At 37.9% G+C, this 19507-nt stretch overlaps 1 protein-coding gene across 2 annotated transcripts in view; it reads right to left on the bottom strand.

The window, feature by feature from the left end:
• Nucleotides 1–1428, bottom strand: part of LOC136711439 (V-type proton ATPase 116 kDa subunit a 1) — a 58916-nt gene extending 57488 nt beyond the window's left edge. For both annotated transcript variants that reach the window (XM_066687721.1, XM_066687730.1), the window contains exons 1-2: nt 1145–1428; nt 375–453 (exon numbers count right to left, since the gene is read on the bottom strand). In XM_066687721.1, the coding sequence (XP_066543818.1) occupies nt 375–453; nt 1145–1321 (256 nt within the window). In that variant the 5' untranslated portion in view covers nt 1322–1428. The remainder of the gene's footprint in view (nt 1–374; nt 454–1144) is intronic.
• Between the last annotated feature and the right edge of the window lie 18079 nt (nt 1429–19507).

The following is a 19507-nucleotide window of genomic DNA, read 5'->3' as shown; positions in this document are numbered from 1 at the left end:
CTTTATGTCATCTACTCCAGGTTATTAACCTCCATTCAGCAAGTATTACAGAACACTTCTAAGTACAAGACATTCTAAGCATTTGGTCAAGGCAGTGCTAATGAAGGAAAACTGAACATGCACAGTCATTATTAATCTAATGTCTTCTTTCTCGGCTTAATTGTCTCAATTTGTTTATATCACAGCTTTGCTTTTGAAATAAAATCCATTTATTTCCAGTGCTGACAATTTAAAACAAGTGTGAAGCTGTTTTTTTTCAGCGCGGACCTCTTTCCTCATGAAAACATTTTGTTTCGCTTTGTGTGTGTATAGTGGGAATGCGCTGGGTTTCTGAGTATCAATGCGAAAACAGTGCAATACCAACAAATACTCACGGAGTATCCTCTCCATTTCTTCACACTTCTTGACCTCATTCACAAATCTCCTCTGGAAAGCCACTGTACTGGGATTCAGCTGTAGACAGAAAAAAACAACCAAACAAGGAAATAAATAAATAACTGTCACAATCAGGTATTGGTGTGGGGGGTGGATATATAAGGATTTGGGAGAATCCTGCCAGGGTGTAAAGCAGTTGTTTTCCAACCCTGGTACTGGATGATCCCTGTCTCTGCTGGTTTTCATTTCAGCTGAGCTCTTAATTGAACACTGAATTCAGCTAATGATGGTCTTATTTCAGCCCTTGTCAATTGTTCAGGTAAGTAGCTCCCAACTAGACTGTAATGAAAACCAGCACACACAGGGTTCCTCCAGGCCCAGGGTTGGAAAGCACTGCTGGAAAGCTTTACTGTCAATAGATTAACACATTAAGGGGGGAGATGTTTGTCAAAGAGCACACTCCGGATTTCAGATGTCACACTTTTTTGAAAATGTAATACCTTGCAATATGTGCTCATGAGAATCAATTGCATTGATTGTATCCCTAAAAACTAATAAAAACAAAACCTTTTTGCCTGGGGTGTGATATATAAAGAAACGTAATGGCAATCATAGTTCTACATAAGCACGAATGAAAACTGAGTGCCATCAATATTTCCAATTGTTAATTTGCAGCTTTGCTCCTCTTCTAATTAGAGATATGTAGAACGAGGGACATTGATTTAATTGCCCTGACAGATGATCGTTTGCTGCTGAACGTGATACTCACATCCTTGAACTGCACTAGGCCGAGATGCCCCAGCTGACTAATGCAGTAGTGGGCCGCCTCCGTCTGGAAGAACAGCTGAACCAAACACATCTCCTCGCTTCGAAACAGGGAACCCATCCCAAATCCTGGGCGCTTCAAAACGAAGAGCACATCAGACCCGTTGGAACGTTTCACCATGTACTGTCAGATGCCAACGTACAAATCAAGAATCAAAGCATTGTGGCAGTGGAGACCTCTGCCTGACACTGACTGGAAGCTGACATGTACTGATCAGATGCCACAGATCCACCACTGAACAAAGGCACAGAGAGGAGAGCCAGGTCCCCTTTTATATGGAACTTTAAAAAGTCGATCGCAGCTCTTTTTGTTCGGGAGGCACATTGATAGGACTGCGGGCAGGACTCATCAGGAGGTGGATCAATGGGACATTTTTGATGGGCAGATCAATAGCAGTGCTGCAGCTGTGTCCCTGTCCCACACCCAGGACAGGTCACCCCAAGAGCCTCGTCCATACCATGCCAACTGGCATTTAGCAGGGACAAGGACTGGCAGGGGAGGTCAGGACGAGAGGGGGAGGTTAAGGGGAGGTTGACTAATTATAACAATAACAATTAATCCATTCATCATCATCATCATCATCATCATCATTATCTAATTAAACAGCCATGTTGACTGTTAATGTTAAATAAATAAACCTTATTTTCAGAATCTAGCCTTGTAGGGGCACCGGTTCAATGAATTATTCCAGTTAAACCAGCATATGCTTTCAGATTCAAGCTTGCATTTAAAAATAAAAATAAAAATCTTATTGTCAATGTATTTTTTATTTTTTCAGTTCATGTGACCTGATGTAAAACGTTATTATTATTATTAGAAGAAGAAAGAGCGATAGCCACACCAATAGAAAATGAAGGTAGTTGGTACAAAGACAGTTTGTCAGCATTCGTCACCAGTACACACTGTCAAGATGGATAGAGTGAAAATTGCCATGTTCACTCTCACTTTCATCACTGAAATAAGAGAAACAAATCTGCCTAATACAGTCAGACAAAGACAAAAATATAGTAGGTGACCATGTCTCTATTAGATACAGAATATATAAAAATATAATATATATTACAATTGAATATTCGATTTTAGATAACTGGCCGTGGAGTTTGAGAAAGGACCTGAAGCATTCACACAAGAGTACCACCCCCCCACATTGCTCTGTGTTTCACTGCAGCATACCAAAGCAAAGCTGGGTTTCTGATCTCACTTCCTTGTTGTATGTTTTAGGCCGTGGTTCGAGAAGTCATGTTTCTTACAGACTTTATGTAGTAAATTCAATTAAAACATCATATTAGTCGTAACATAGGACCTACAACAGGGGTACTTTAATAGCAAAATATATAGTATATGGAAGTCAGTGAGTGTGTGAGTGTGTGTGACTGTGTGCATGCATGTGTTTACAATAATGAAAAAATAAATCAATCAAAATGAACTTTTGAAAGGTGAGATAGATGATAGGTTTGTTCCTGGTATAAATGAGTTTCTGTTCCTCAAGGAGCAGCTTGAGGAATCTGCCTGTTTCCTGGCAATTGCTACAGTTACTCAAAAGCTTCTTTCTTGATCAATTTGTTTGTGAAAAAAGCATTTCTTGTCAGTTTATGGAATGATATCTGTTTGTTTCCTGAGATTATTTATTTCATAAATGGCCATAGTTGTACAAACTCTTAGTACAATGATCTCTGTGACTCAAAATAACAAAGGAACACAAATAAATTAAAGCTTATTATTATTTAATAATAATATATACATACATACATACATACATACATACATACACGCAAACATGCATACATTATCGGTAAGCAAGATAAACATAATATGAATATGTTCTGTCTAAAATAACATTTGTTTTTTTCATATAATTCCTGAACATAACCTTCGTAGTGGAATTTTTTACATTGTACAGTTTTTTTCAAGTGTCTAAATTATGAGGACATGTATACCATCATATATCATGTTTTTTCTTTATATTAAAGACTTGTATTTGTGAACATTACAAATAACATGAATGTAAATACTGATTGTATGTTAAACAACTATATAATTAAAAACAAAATCACAAACATTGGTCACTGGAGTAAAATAAGTTATACCTTTTTACATATACAATGACTTTACTTTTATGTGGTTTTAATGACCATGTAATAACAGATGTGCCTCGAGTATCCGTTTTCCGGTGATTACCTAAGACACATCTGTTCAGACTGTATTTGTAATATAGCAATTTATTCTCCTGAGCTCTTCTGCACTCCTGTAATTTCGCACTTTCTGTAACTATGCTTCCTTATGGTCCTGTTTACTTATACATTGTGAGATCTCCTGTGGTTTCTCCTATCCTATCCCTTTCCTGAGCTCTTATCTAGGACTTCACTGCATTATGTCTGCACTTGTTACTTGTTTGATCTAGGATGTACGCTTTGTATTTTTATGAACAGTACTTCTGAACTTGTCATTCTAAAATTGTACTTTGTATTATGCTTCATTTGAATTTGGTATTGCATTGTATTGCTGCACTGTTGTAATGCTTGTGTAACCTATAAGTTGCCCTGGATAAGGACTTCTACCAATAAATAAATAATAATAACAATATATCACACACTTAACATTGGGCCTGGGGATATTTTATATACCATTTTCATTTGAAACAACTCTTTCAGGTGTCTTTGCTATTTAACATTTAAACTTTTGAGAATAAATGGACCAACTTTTAGAATCCTACTTTCTCCTTTCTGAATGCTGATGCCCATGTGTTAAGACTCTTCAGGCTGTGCCACCTCCAGAATAATCTTTTCAGTTTATCTAACCTTGAAACGCACCATGTCTATTTACTACAGTACTCATTGAACTCTGAATAATAAATAAACATATTACTAATATGAACAGAATTTTTTTGTTTCTATTGCTTATTTTACAGGAATACAGTATTTTTAAAAATTTCTTTTTCTTAAGGAATGTTTTCATTTAGCCTGCTGTTTCCTTTCCATTGTTTAATAATTCATTTTAAAATAAACAGATTTAATTAAAGGTTGCATAAGCCTTTCATGATAAATGTCTTACATTTCTTGCTCTAAAAGATGGGTTGTATTGTTTTTCCACAAAATGAGCTACATCTTTACTAGAATAGATTTTTGTAAGTGCTTTCTGTACTGAAGGCACTATATATTGGCAACATGTTTATATTGAGCGAAACTCTTTGGTCTGATTGCCTGCTTGTCACCATCTTGGGAATGGTAAGGCGATTACCAAACTCAGTCCTTCATCTCAGTGAATGGGCAAATAAAAATAATGAAAAATGACCCTTTTCCACACTTATAATGTAGAACAATTCTCTCCCTTTTACAAATGAAATAAAAAGTAGAAATTCATGTAGTCCTGATATACAGTGAGGGAAAAAAGTATTTGATCCCCTGCTGATTTTGTACGTTTGCCCACTGACAAAGAAATGATCAGTCTATAATTTTAATGCTAGGTGTATTTTAACAGTGAGAGACAGAATAACAACAAAAAAATCCAGGAAAACGCATTTCAAAAAAGTTATACATTGATTTGCATGTTAATGAGGGAAATAAGTATTTGATCCCGTATCAATCGGCAAGATTTCTGGCTCCCAGGTGTCTTTTATACAGGTAACGAGCTGAGATTAGGAGCACTCTCTTAAAGCGAGAGCTTCTAATCTCAGCTCGTTACCTGTATAAAAGACACCTGTCCACAGAAGCAATCAATCAGTCAGATTCCAAACTCTCCACCATGGCCAAGACCAAAGAGCGGTCCAAGGATGTCAGGGACAAGATTGTAGACCTACACAAGGCTGGAATGGGCTACAAGACCATCGCCAAGCAGCTTGGTGAGAAAGTGACAACAGCTGGTGTGATTATTCGTAAATGGAAGAAACACAAAATAACTGTCAGTCTCCCTCGGTCTGGGGCTCCATGCAAGATCTCACCTCGTGGAGTTTCAATGATCATGAGAACGGTGAGGAATCAGCACAGAACAACACGGGAGGATCTTGTTAATGATCTCAAGGCAGTTGGGACCATAGTCACCAAGAAATCAATTGGTAACACACTACGCCGTGAAGGACTGAAATCCTGCAGCGCCCGCAAGGTCCCCCTGCTCAAGAAAGCACATGTACAGGCCTGTCTGAAGTTTGCCAATGAACATCTGAATGATTCAGAGGAGAACTGGGTGAAAGTGTTGTGGTCAGATGAGACTAAAATCAAGCTCTTTGGCATCAACTCAACTCCGTGTTTGGAGGAGGAGGAATGACCCCAAGAACACCATCCCCACCGTCAAACATGGAGGTGGAAACATTATGCTTTGGGGGTGTTTTTCTGCTAAGGGGACAGGACAACTGCACTGCATCAAAGGGACGATGGACGGGGCCATGTACTGTCAAATCTTGGGTGAGAACCTCCTTCCCTCAGCCAGGGCATTGAAAATGGGTCGTGGATGGGTATTTCAGCATGACAATGACACAAAACACACAGCCAAGGCAACAAAGGAGTGGCTCAAGAAGAAGCACATTAAGGTCCTGGAGTGGCCTAGCCAGTCTCCAGACCTTAATCCCATAGAAAATCTGTGGAGGGAGCTGAAGGTTCGAGTTGCCAAACGTCAGCCTCGAAACCTTAATGACTTGGAGAGGATCTGCAAAGAGGAGTGGGACAAAATCCCTCCTGAGATGTGTGCAAACCTGGTGGCCAACTACAAGAAACGTCTGACCTCTGTGATTGCCAACAAGGGTTTTGCCACCAAGTACTAAGTCGAAGGGGTCAAATACTTATTTCCCTCATTAACATGCAAATCAATGTATAACTTTTTTGAATTTTTGTTGTTGTTATTCTGTCTCTCACTGTTAAAATACACCTACCATTAAAATTATAGACTGATCATTTCTTAGTCAGTGGGCAAACGTACAAAATCAGCAGGAGATCAAATACTTTTTTCCCCCACTGTATGTAGTAAATACCCAGCCCAGCCCTAATAATACCTACCTGTTTTATTCTTGTATTTCCATTTTATATCTGTTGTTTTGGAAGATGTGTTATATACTATAGTGCCTGTTCTCAAGGACATTTTGGCTTGTTCATCAGTATTCTAGGTCTAAAATATACGACAAAGTGAACAAACAAAACAAACCCCTTGTGTATAACCAGTAACATGAATTATGTCATAGTAAACAGCTTCTGAGAAGAGATTTACAGCAGAATGATAAGAAAATAAATATACTGGGACAAATATCACTGTTGTACCTTCATACTTTACTAGTGTGCGAATAGGAACTGTGACACTTTTTTAAAAGCTAACTTCATATTTTGCTAATGAATATATGATAATGATGGAAAATATCAATCTAAGCTGAAAGAGTGATCTAAATCAATTGGCACATATACATACTGAGGAAGTTAAATTAAAGGCTGATGGAAATTAAACAAAGCTACAAATCAGGATTCCAGTTGAATTCTCTGCTTCTTCAGCCAGTGCATCAATTTCACAGGTTTTTCTTGTACATTCTGTTTTTTGTTGTGAGAAAAATAAATAAATAAATCGGAAAACAAACTAAAATATGTGGCATCATTGAAAGGGTGAAAATGTTAAAATTGTAGTGGACTGGATACATTGCAAGAAGAACAGATCAAAGATGGACAAAGGAAGCTATTGAATGGATACCAAGAGATGAAAATAGACCAAGACAACCACAAAAAATACAGGAAGTTGAAAAAGAGAAGCTGTAGAACGAAGCAAGTGGAAACATCTTTTTGTGCCTTCAACCAGCAATGGATCGAGATATATTACTATATATATATATATATATATATATATATATATATATATATATATATACTGTGGTTAAAGTGTTTAAAAAGTTTCAGAAGCTTTATTTTGTTGTGGTTTAATTTTCTTCTTTTTATATTGTGGTCACATTTTATGCTCATTACATGATATAAAAATGACAAATGTACGTATTTCCTTATATGAGAAATCAGGAATACTATTTTTTAGAAACCTCATTAGAATTTTTTACATCACCTCTGTCACAAATATGCACATTTATGGACCGTCACTATGGTTTTCTCCTGTTAGCATAAAAAAAAATGAAAATATTGTGCTTTATCAAAATCATGGGAAAGAATCATATGTGTATTTTTTATTATATGTTTGTCATTGTGCCTGTTTGTTTTTAAGAAAAACTCACAGAGAAGAAGTTTGGCATTTATTATGATGCAGGGTTTTTTGCAAGACATCTTCAGATCTGGTTTACCAATCCTTCAGATCAACTGCAAACAGCTGGGTCTCTGAAAACTTTGACTAACCGGAGAGAAAAACTGAGCTGCAATTGTAAGTCATAGCTGAAAGTAATAGCATTACTGATTTGGAGAACTTTGTATAGTTTCATAAAGAAAATAACATATCATTTTAATGAGCTTCAGCTGAGTTAGAAATGCTTTGAGAGTCATAAATAACTCCAGTAGCCTAATTATGACCATGGTGATATACAGCTTGGATGCCTTCGGGCAATGAGTTATTACATCTTTTCAGAGTTTCTGTTTGTGAGTTTATCCATTATGAAGAAGTAGACACTGAAGATTTGACTTTTATTTGTATTAACTTTCTTCCATAAATTATATTAATTTCAGGAAATATTTAATCCAGATATGATTCTGAAGAAATGTTTCTAAGATTGTTCTGACTGGAGAAAATACCTCACCGCTTTCCTTATTGACATCCTGTGTCTTAATTCCTTCCATTGACCTTAGAAAATGAACCATGGCTAAGTAAAGCTTTCTGGTTTCTGTTTTACGTCAAGCAACAGGTAATTGCTAGTGATTCACCTTCGTCAAGGTGTGATGACATCATCAGAAAAACTGCAAGATTTTGTCCTGGATTAAACTCACTGGTTAAACTAACTAACATGAACTATGAATGTGAAGTTCTAAAAATTATATTTTGCATGAATATTTATGTAAGGAATACATACGATTTCCACTATCTTGGAAATTGCCTGTGTCCAGTCCAGTTAAACAATTAAGGAGTGTTACAGTAAGGCTTAAATTCATAGAAAAATCTGGTTTATAAAGCCTTATATTTACATGATAAAAGTAGCATCTAAATGGAAAGTATGAGTTCACGAGTTGTTTCATATATATTTGTTCACATTAAGTAGGTCTTGTACTCTGCATTCAATCTGATAATTGAACTGACTTTCATAATACCAAGTAAAGCATGCCTTTATCTAGCTCTGCATTGTGTTTTGAGGCCTGTCTCTGCTGCATGCCTTTGAAATAAGTCCTAGTAAACTATATTTTGCATCACACATGTAATGAAGTACCACAATAAAACCATTTCCTCATGGAGTGATTTTAAGCCCTGTACCTAAATGTAACACATTAAACAAAACATAATAATGAAAACACAAGATTATGAATTTGAATCACTTTACTGTATTTACATGCATGCAGACCAGATATTAATTGAGAGCTGTTATTCACAGTCTTATAAGTATGTAAAACCTTTCTGCCAAATGTCTCTATATTTTAAATATTTCTGCAAACCATCTGCGATTCCCTAAGGAGTTTAACTGAACACACATTTACATTACAGTGCATATTTAAACTGACACAACATCCATTTCATTCAAATGTGTTACTGTAACACTTCAGATTACAGGTTGCAAATTTTGGTAACTGTATATTAAATTATTGGCAAATAGTTTATAAAACAGTTAGGAACCATGAATAATTCCATTCATAAATGATCAATATACCTTTATAAGATATGATTTATAATGTATCAAAAAACAAAATAGTTTATTGGGAGCTGCCAAATGGTTCCTAACTTTTTTATAAACTATTTAAAAATAATGTATTAATGACACTGTCATATAAAGTGTTACCCAAATATCAAATCTGTTAGTGCATGATTATACATTTATAAAGTGGGAACTATGTACCATTTATGTAAGTATTTATATGTGTCATTTACAGCCCTGGGACTAAAGTGTAACAACACTTTCCTCTGGATATCCTATTCATAATTTGGTGTAAGTATACTTTCTTGACAATTTCATGAGGACAACATGATATTTTGCACATAAAAACAGGATTGCAGATGCACCTGCAAAGATTATTAAAAAATATTAAGGTAAAACTGCACTGTCAAAAACAACGTAGAATTATTTGGCCATCCTGTGCATTCAATAAAAATAAACTAAATCTGTTCAGATTACTTGAAACAGTGTCGAGGGGAGTATAGGTAAAATGAGAATGAATAATTTTGCAGAAATGAATATCTCTTTGTCCCAGAAACAGTTGTCAATTAGTATAAAGCCCTCACATTAATCACCTGACTTGGGGAACTGAAGTCTTATACCGACAATATACCGTACTGTTACTCTGTCAGGGGTGTGAGAAAGATCCTAATTTACACGTTTTAAACCTATTGAAATTGTATCTAACAGAAATACCTTAATAACGTCTGAGAGCTGCAGGAGTGGTGTGCCATTCCTCCCCCAGTACACTGTGCCCTCCCAGCAACACATATAAGCTGATTTCTACAGCCACAACCCACCAGGAAGCTTTTAGAGTTTTGTACATTTTCTATTGCACTGTAGACTTTCTGTTCTTGGGGAGGGAAGTTTATTTGTTATGTCTCATGCTTCCCCAAAAATCCCTCCAGACATTATTTGATTATTGATATTGGTGTATATTATGTGACATCTGTGGATCACCCTGTGTATGTGCACCTGCTAAAAGATAAATATGTTAATTAAATAAATAAATAAATAAATAAATAAATACAAATTGCATCATAATAATCAAATTAAGGCCAAACGAAACAGCAGGTATGCACATTTATAGATATAGAACAACAGATGAAACTAAGACATGTGAATGTGTCCCAGCATGCAGCCTCATGCTAATGTTTGCCTTCACACAGCTGTGTTAGCTTGCAGATTAAAATGTTCTAACTGTGTTCTAACTCTCTCTCTCTCTCTCTCTCTCTCTCTCTCTCTCTCTCTCTCTCTCACACACACACACACACACACACTCTTTTTGAAGTTTAGAAAATTGCACAGAGCTTGATTGGCCTCACTGCACCGCAGGGTTTATTATAATATATTTTAAAGCTTGCTTCTCTTTCTTTATACATTTCCACTGAGTTTTTCGTGTCTGAACAGTTTTATGTGCATTTCTGATTTCAAAGGCTTGGATCCAGGTAAAGACAGAACTGTCAGCTTGCTTGGGGATTTATTTCTCTCTCAAGTCATTCTTCGTTGCCCAGTGCACTATGGGTAGGGCCCTGCATTTTATGCAACATGCTTTCTGAGGCTGCACTTCTTTCCTCCTATGGCAAGGTGGTCATGCAGTCTGCTTAATTAAACCACTTATTGATTAATAATCTTCCGATTCCTTTAATCAACTCAATTAGTCCTTCTATTAACATGCATTTGCTTCAGCGGCAGCAGCCAAAGACATTTTATTTAGTCACGCATCCCTTAATTACTTATATGTCTTATTCAATATTATTTCTTAGATTCTGTAAATACATAATTTTAAAGTTTCCATTTACTAGTAGGAACACATAATTTGTCAACAAACGAGCTAAAAAAGTAGCACTGACTCACGGAACAATTTATATAAAAGCTGTCAATCTCAGCCTTTAATTTTCTGTGTTCATCAATATTTAATAAAATATATTTGTTCAGTCCCAATTCAAAATAATGTAATCATTATATTCTTCTAACAATTCATATAATATATTCACTACATAGTAAATACATTAAACAATCAGATGAAATTCCTCTAAGATATTTAAAATCTAATAGGGAGGTTTTATAACATTTGAAAGCCTGACCAGGACAGGCCTAATGGGGGTAGAAGAGATTAAATAAAGAACTGAAATGACTTTAAATTTTTATTGAAAGACATACTTAAATCAGACTTGGTAAGTGCTCTCTCCTTCCCTGAAATGAAGAATATTTTAGTCCATCAGGCATTGGATTCTAATGCACTTCATATATTTAATCATGATATGTCTTCTAAAAACTTTTAATCTGAAATTTTTAAACTGTGAAAATATTCCAGCTGGACTGACTCTCCAACACACAAAAAGTGAAAGGAAAACCAACCGTTTTTCAGGCTTGCAGAATTGAACATTAAATCACTTGTGCAGGCCACCTGAAAATATTGGATAATATTTTATAGGAATAACAGAACAGCTACGTAATAGAGAAGGTCATCCAGCCCATTCTGGAAATTGAATGCAGTCTGTTCTTGAAGTATCCTCATATATCAGCAACGATGATGTGACTTGTTGCCCCTGTTTAGGTATCTGCCATGTTTTCTGTGAAACAATACCTCCTACTCTCAATCTGTAATCTGCTTTTTATTATTCTTTATTCCTGGCCTGTAACACCATTGTAGTGTTTTACTTGGCGTTGCTTGCGTTTATCAGTAAAAGTCCCTGTTATCAACCCCAGTTTACACACTTCAGCGGCAGCGGTATTCCTGTATTTCTGTCATCTGTACTCATTGCTCATGCATTTTAGCGAAGGCCATAAGTCTCCCATATCCCTTTTAAAAGTTTACGTGTCCCCTTCAAAGAGCACTGAGTGACACTGAACACATTCCAATTAGGTAGAGCCCAACACTAATTATAGCAAGATAAGATGAAAGAGAGAGAATGGTCTACTTTTGTAGAATCAATTCCAGGGAGGAACACAACTTCCTTTGAAAGGAATGCCTAGGGAAAAACTGTTGGGTTGAATCCTTTAATTAAAATTTCAGAGCTCTGGTTTGTAGGAGCATTGTTCAACTCCAGTCCCTTGTTGGAGCTGTAGGTCTCGTGCCCATTAGGATGGGAGACTGTTGAGATGCGTAGCTGGCTTTGACCCTCAGATGGAAAACAGGAATCTGGTGTGGATTCCTGACTGACTTCCACATCTGGGGCCACTGAGCTGCTGTATTTGTTAGAAAAAGACATTACATGTAGTTATCCCCCCCAGCCACTAGGGGGAAATTAGAGCTCATAAAAAAAGGCTTCAGTCTCCTCCAGCCCTTCTCAGAAAAAGAATCAGAAAATAACCACAGTGCAGAAAACTCTGACTATCTTTGATTGGAAACCTTTTGAACTCAAATAAACAAAAACACATAATCAAATCAATTCTGTATTATGTACTGTTCACACTGGCGTGCTTAGAAAGATGTTAATCCGCCAAACAAAACAAGCAATTAACAACATTCATAACAGCCACAAGCACAGTGAACAAGCTTAGAGGCTCTGGTGCTTACCCTTTTTCCCTCAGGAGAGGTGAAGACAGACATTTCTGCTGCTTCATGAATAGGAGTATAATTAAAGGTCACATATGGCTTTCACCGCCAAAAAATCTAAAAAAAACATATTACATAATTTTCCATGGTTGCTGTCAGATCCTAGGCTGAACACAATGGCAGGGGTCTGCAATCCCATGTTCCTGTGGGTCTTAGAGGGAGTTCTGATCGGTCAACGGAAAATGCAAAAAAAAGATAGTTAAGCAGATGATTGGCCTAATTAATTCACTGAGAGTTCACATGCAACTAGAACTAGAAGACCCCGTGGCACTCTACACCATCCTCAACACAGGTGAACAGACGCACATTCCAGGGAGCCTCCCATTGTGCTATAATTGTAAGAAACCTGCAGAAATACACTCACTCTCATAGTCACTTGTATTGAAAACATACAAAAATCATAAACTAATCTGCCTGCTTCATTAGCAGAACACCAGGTGGCTCCTTGAAGAACAGGGCAGACTCCTCAGCATTGCAGTGCAGAGAAGTCACTGAGAGTCAGTCAGAGAGGTGGAAGTAAATGGTCATTGTTCGTAGAGTTAACTGAGATAGCACATGTAGAATTTTAGAACAATTTGTATAGATTTACAAAGCATGTTTTGATCCACATTACAAATATGAAACAAATATATTCTGTAGGAATGTCCAATTTTACATTAGCTGTTTTATAAATCAAAATAACTAGTCCCCAAGAGCTATTCTACCCTATACTTACATGGTCTTAATACACTGCTTATCTGTTTGTATCTATTCAACAAAATGTGTGACCTCCCAACTGTGATCACAGATACTGTGAGGGGTAGAACGATTGAAGCAAAGATTGCACCAGAGAAATGCCTACATCTGCTGGAGGTATCCAGCACAGCAAGGGGCTGTGGAAATGTCCCAACCAGGAGAGCAGGGGAAGCTGTGCCCGTACTGGATTCGACCTTTAGAACTGGTCTGAAAGCCAGGCTTGACTTGAGTTTGCAGCTGTCCTTAATCTTTGTGCTTTTTACATCCTTTCTATTTGTTCAAACAGTACCTTTCTTTGAGTCTGCTCTATGGTAGTCTGTCTGCCATACCACATAAAAACTGAATTAAAATTGAGTTTGCCAGCTTTTGTTTAATGACTACTCCACCGGTGCCTCAAATAACAGAATTATTCTTAGTTGCTCTTTCATTCTTAGTTATTCTTTCACTTATTTATCTAGATGTGTGCACTTATTCCTTCTATTATCACTGTTGTCTTTTTACTCATGAAGTATGTTTTTGCTTCCTTATTTTGTTGTATCACTTTTCTCTTTGTATAATTGGTTTATTGGGTTCAGATTGATTTATTGTTTTCCTGGCCACCAGCCCACATTCTCACCTGGACTCACCTGCACGTTCTCTCCTAATTACCTTCACCTGCACCCCTGGCTCTTTGTTTCGGTATTTAAGCTGAGAGACTGAGTCATTCAAGAGGAAAACTAATCAAGAGACTTGATTATGTGACAAGTAGCATGGACGAGCAAGGAGAGGGAAAGCCAGGGCTGGTGAGGGTAAATGTGGAAACTATTGCGGAGACATAGATTTTTTACTTTTTTCCTTGGTGGATTATAAACAGTGCAAGTGGAGATTCTGAACCCCGAGATGGCGACAACATACACAAAGGACTTGGCAGCAGAGCATTGACAGCACCGGCTTAGAGCAGCTAAGTCTATGGTTTTTTGTTGAGTGCGTATGCAGTGAGGTTGCAGTAAGCAAGGGTGCACCGGGTAAAATCAAAGACTTTGAACACTGCAATTAGAGCCACAGGCATTTGCACATTGATTGGAACTGGCTTTATTTTGAACTTTGTCTGCATTAAAACGAGGTGACCTAGATCTCCTGTTTACCTCCTTACCCTGGCATTCTCTGAACTGCACCTGGAGAAAGAAAGCGTATTATTGTGGATTATACACTAAAGTTTGAGGCAAGAAACCAACATTAAATATTGACAGTTCTCATCCTACCTGAGGTTCCGCTGCCACTGGGTCAGTTGAAGCCCTCTGTGGTAGATTGAAACGGGGGGCTGTAGTTCGAACTCTATCTAACTATCCTTTTTGTTTCCAGCCTGCTGGTGACCGTTTGGGCAACGGGACGCTGGCTGGGCTCCTGGGAAGAGAAAGCACAGAAGATCCACTTCACTTACCTGTGCGTGTGAAGATTGTCTTGGGGTCATGTCGTGCTTGCCCGGGAGAGAGAGAGAGAGAGAGAGAGAGAGAGAGAGAGAGAGAGAGAGATAGTACGAGTTCCCCTCTCGTCAATCAAAGGAGGTGGCATGATCTTGTAGTGTGTCGCCTCTATTTACCCTCTAGGAGGTGGCACTAAGACTAGGACAAAACATTGCTAACAAGGGCAACACACAAAAGAACAAGCTAGGGAATTGCAATGCAGGTCAGACACTTTCACAGGGCTCCAAATTCACTTGCCTTTGCAGTATCTCGCTTTGAACATTTCAAAAGCTGTCCACACAACACATGAGGCCTTAGACACTTCAAGGGTTTTCTCTACAGTGTTTAAATGCCAACTAAACAACTTTAAAATAAGTCTTGATCTCAATAAAAGAGTTGTCATGAAGCAACGAGCTGTCAGACATTAGTATTGATTGATTTACATTATTTATTTTGCCAGCTGTCATAAAAAATCCTCCACAACACCGTCTGTCTAGAGTCTGAAAGCTTGTGGGATGTGAAAGCCTGCCCTTTGCTGCATTGTTCGTGGCCTGTTTAAAACCAAAGGCCATAGTTGTACAAACAATATGTCTGTCTTTTGAGACTATTGGAAATTGTATCAATTTTGATCACCTTTGAAAGTAATTTAGGGAGTTAGCATTGTCTTGTGTCCTCTATTTCAAGGCATATGTTGTAATTACAGTATTTAAAACTGAATAACAACAGAGCAGCACACAGACAAAATCATAAATCAAATAAATGAATGGGCGGTGCAGTAGTGGTTGCCTCATAGCTCCTGGGACCCATGCTCCCCCAGGCCCATGCGGTCTGCAGGTTTTCATTGTGGCCTCGTGCATTTTAGCCTGGCGCTGCGGTCTCCTCCCACAACCTGAAGACATGCACTTTAGGTAGATTGTTTTCTCTACATTGCCCTCTAGTAATGTTAGTGTGTGTCTGGGTCTGTGTCAGACTTGGACATACCCTGCCTTGTGTCCTGTGTCAGCCGGTGACTATGTACTCAGGTATTCAAAATGGAGGGATGGATCATAATTAAGTAAAATGTTGTTTAAAAGGGCTTTTTTCCCTTCCCTAAATAAATGGGCAGAGTTTTAATGCTAATTGCAAGCATTTTTACTGCATTGGAGTGAACACATCCACCAATACAAAAGACAGAAACTTCAGATAATAAGGTACACCCCTAAAACACCAACAATACACTTTGCAATACAGTAATGGAAAGCACTCCCAAGTAATGAGAGGGCACATCTTTTTAAAACCCCCAACTGTAGGAAAGTTAGTTAAGATTAAAACCCACAATGTGGCTTTGGAAGCCCCCAACAATTACAGGGTCTGTTAGAACAATTAGTGTAAGATTGACAGAGCATGAATGCTAGGTATTTTCAAGAAGCAGTCACTGGAACTAAAATTAAATCCTGTTCATAAACCCTATTAATACGCTACCTAACCGTGAAAGCTTATCTGACGACAGAAAGGTAGTCTATGGTCTGCTGCTAATTAACACTGTAAAAGATCTCATTATTGCTGCTCAACATAACGTTTTTTCTTTTCCATTTCTTCAGCTTCGCAGTTGGTTATTGAACTATAATTTGGCTCTTTAGTCATTTACTCTACTGACAATGTGCGGAAGGAAAGAGATTGCAATGATGAAGCAACTTTCCTTCATCAGTTGGCTGGGTACGTAAACAAAACAAAGGTGTTCAAACAAACACAGGTGTGCAGTCATAAATGTAACTCCTTTGCAAAAGGTGATATAAAATAGCCCTCATTAGATGGTTGTCAAGATCAGAGTTCATTTGTTGGGAGGTTCCTAATCATGCCACATTAAAAGCAAGGGTGAATTTCAGTGACTTCATCACCAGGTCTGCAATGCCAAAATCTTGCCATCAAAAAACTACAGTGAAGCAGATCTAAAGATTTATTAAGAAATGAAAGACCATTAACTGATGTTATTAAAAATAATAATCACACTGAAGAACAATTATAACTATTATCCAACTGATGTATTCCAAAAACTAGTAAAGAGGCCAAGGGGCTTCAATTGAGCTGGTTTATTCCATACAGAGCCCTATGGAGCCAGCAAAAAGCATCCAGAGGGTAAAGCTTCATCTTACACACTTTACAGGCTTGATGTAACATATCATATGTTGATGGCTTTCCCCCTATGGTATTCCCCAATCCTTGTCCGCCCTCAATCTCCTCCCCTAAGTCAGCACTGTCTGTGTCCTCCACAAGGACATATGCATCATTTTGCATGTTTACTCCTTGTTGTCAGCATATTTGAATGCCTAGGACTTTTAAATCCGGTTGCAAAGTCCTGCTACAAGAGGGGTGAATAGCCATTTCCCGTTTGTGAAGTCCATGTTTCACTTTGTCAGAAGACGTGAATGTCCAGTATTGATTCTGTGTTCCATTTATCCTTTATTCAAGGATTTTAACTCATGCTGCAATATTAAGGTGAGAGAGAGAGAAAATTATCAAACATTTTCAAGGTTACCCTTATTAATTCTATGGTCACTTTCCAAACCCTTGAATTTAATTAATTCAGAATATTTTTATATCAGATAATGCTTCATTTTAAGGCTAATTATCCATTTATGGACAGTCAAAATTACACATTTATGAGGGTTTCACAAGGAAAAATCCAACATCCCCCTATGTCCACTATTAAATCACTTGTAGCAAATATGCCATTGGCTGTTCAGAGAAGGTCCTCATGAGTCCAACAGCCATCGAGAATTCCCAACACAGACTTTGTCAGAATCCCCAAGATGGACCACTGAACACTGAACCGTGCAACTTGAAAGGTTATTTTCTATTTTCAGGGCACTGTACAAACAAAGACAAAGGCAATCTGGCAAATCCCAGGGCATAAAGTCTGAGCTGCCATAGAATACTAAACAATTCTAATTAAATACAACTCTTAAAAAGATCCATGAAAGTCACCTCCATTAGACCAGGGCAACACAATGCTTAGATTAACAAAGATCAAGTAGAACAGAAAATAAAATAAATTCAGATGAGTGCAATATGTATAAAAATGTCCAATATCTTAAAACAGTCAATGTCTTGTAAAATTCATAAATAAAAATGAATTGTACTATAATAGCAACAGGATAAGATCTTTCTCTCCCTCTCCACCACTCCTGCTCTGATGAGGGCTCCGGGGCTGTTTGCATTGCATGTCTCCAAGCAGATGGCCCATCAAACTGTATGAAAACCAATAGCGCATCTAAGCAGCCGCCCACCCCCAAACAGAGCTACACACACACAAAATCAGGTATGCGATACACAATTAAATTCTTTCACAGAGACTGATGTCAACTGATGGTCTGCTTTGGGACCTCTCGTCAGGATGGGGCACGATAGAGACAACAGCACTAGTCTCCCCTCTCCTTCTATCCCCAGGACCCATGCCCGGGCAGAAAATCAGGACCAGAAGCTGTGATGTGTCCAACTCTGTAGCAGCCACACATCTCCGCCCATGGATCAACAGGCAAGTGTCTTCATTTCTTTAACCTCTCCCTCTTTCCATAGGTGTCAGACAAGGGAAAAGGCAGCTGTGAAGTAGTAATATTGCAGCAGCACGGCACGGCACGGCACGGCACGGCACGGCACGGCACGGCACCCTACCCTACCCTACCCTACCAGCAACATACCAAACACTGAAATGCTGCCCACCTCTACACAGGTTGCCATTTTCATTCAGCTGGAACCTAATTATGGAGTCAAAGGCCAGTTGCAGGTGATCAGATCAAATCAACAGCCAAACTGCATGCAGGTGCTCCATAACCAGTGAATTGCAATGCAACGAGGTGAATAAGCAATAAAACCCACAATTAGTGAACAATACAAATAGAAGAAAAAAAACATCCATCTTTGAAACCGCTTATCCTGACAAGGGTCACGGGGAAGCTGGAGCCGATCCCGGCAGGCATAGGGAGGCAGGAAAACACCCAGGATGGGACGCCAGTCCATTGCTGGGCAACACACACAGACAGACACATATACACACACAGGGCAAGAAAAAAACACTATAATATAAAACAACATATTTGTGATAACTCATGCACACTTGAAAATACAAAGAAAATAACCTTAATGACAGTTAATAATAATAAAATAATATAACATACTTCATTGCACTATTTGTGACCCTCCGTGGCAAGTGCAAATGTTATTATATTGATTAATTGCAGTTTAACAGATCATGAGCTTTTTAAGTTGTAAATATTCAATTAACTTTAATCAAAAGGCATTAATGATGTTTCCACATCCACATTAAAGAAAGCATTCACACCTGTCTCAATTTCAGGTGCGGCATCGATACATCTCCTGCATCAAGCCCTCCCTACACAACCTGTACACAATGCTTTTGTTTTCTTAGTATACACTCCATTATTTTAGTTTGTTTGTTAAAATGTGGGATTTATCAGTCCTAACTATAACCCTCCCAAACCCAATTATTTGCCGAAGGAGCAGTTTAAATGTGCAATTATCCTCTTGAAGAAAGCATTCCTTGCTTCACCATAGTCATAAAGTTAGATTCAATCGATTTTGAAAACTATCAATATGCAACTTAGAGTTAGCTGTTCTCATCATGTGAACATCACCTCAGACATCACTGCTTTATTAAATGAACATGTTCTGCTGATGACACTAGTCCATTCAGTCGGACAGTGCATTGTCTATTATTGTTGTCGTAATTATATTGTAGAGAAATAAAATGAACCACTTTGAGCAAGATCAGAATTGTGCCCGATGCACAGTTCCACACTGTTTTAAATGCA

The sequence above is a fragment of the Amia ocellicauda genome, chromosome 2 (assembly GCF_036373705.1).
Source record: "Amia ocellicauda isolate fAmiCal2 chromosome 2, fAmiCal2.hap1, whole genome shotgun sequence".
Lineage (NCBI taxonomy): Eukaryota > Metazoa > Chordata > Actinopteri > Amiiformes > Amiidae > Amia > Amia ocellicauda.
The sequence above is the reverse complement of the archived record's forward strand: the minus strand, read 5'-3'. Positions and strand labels throughout refer to the sequence as shown.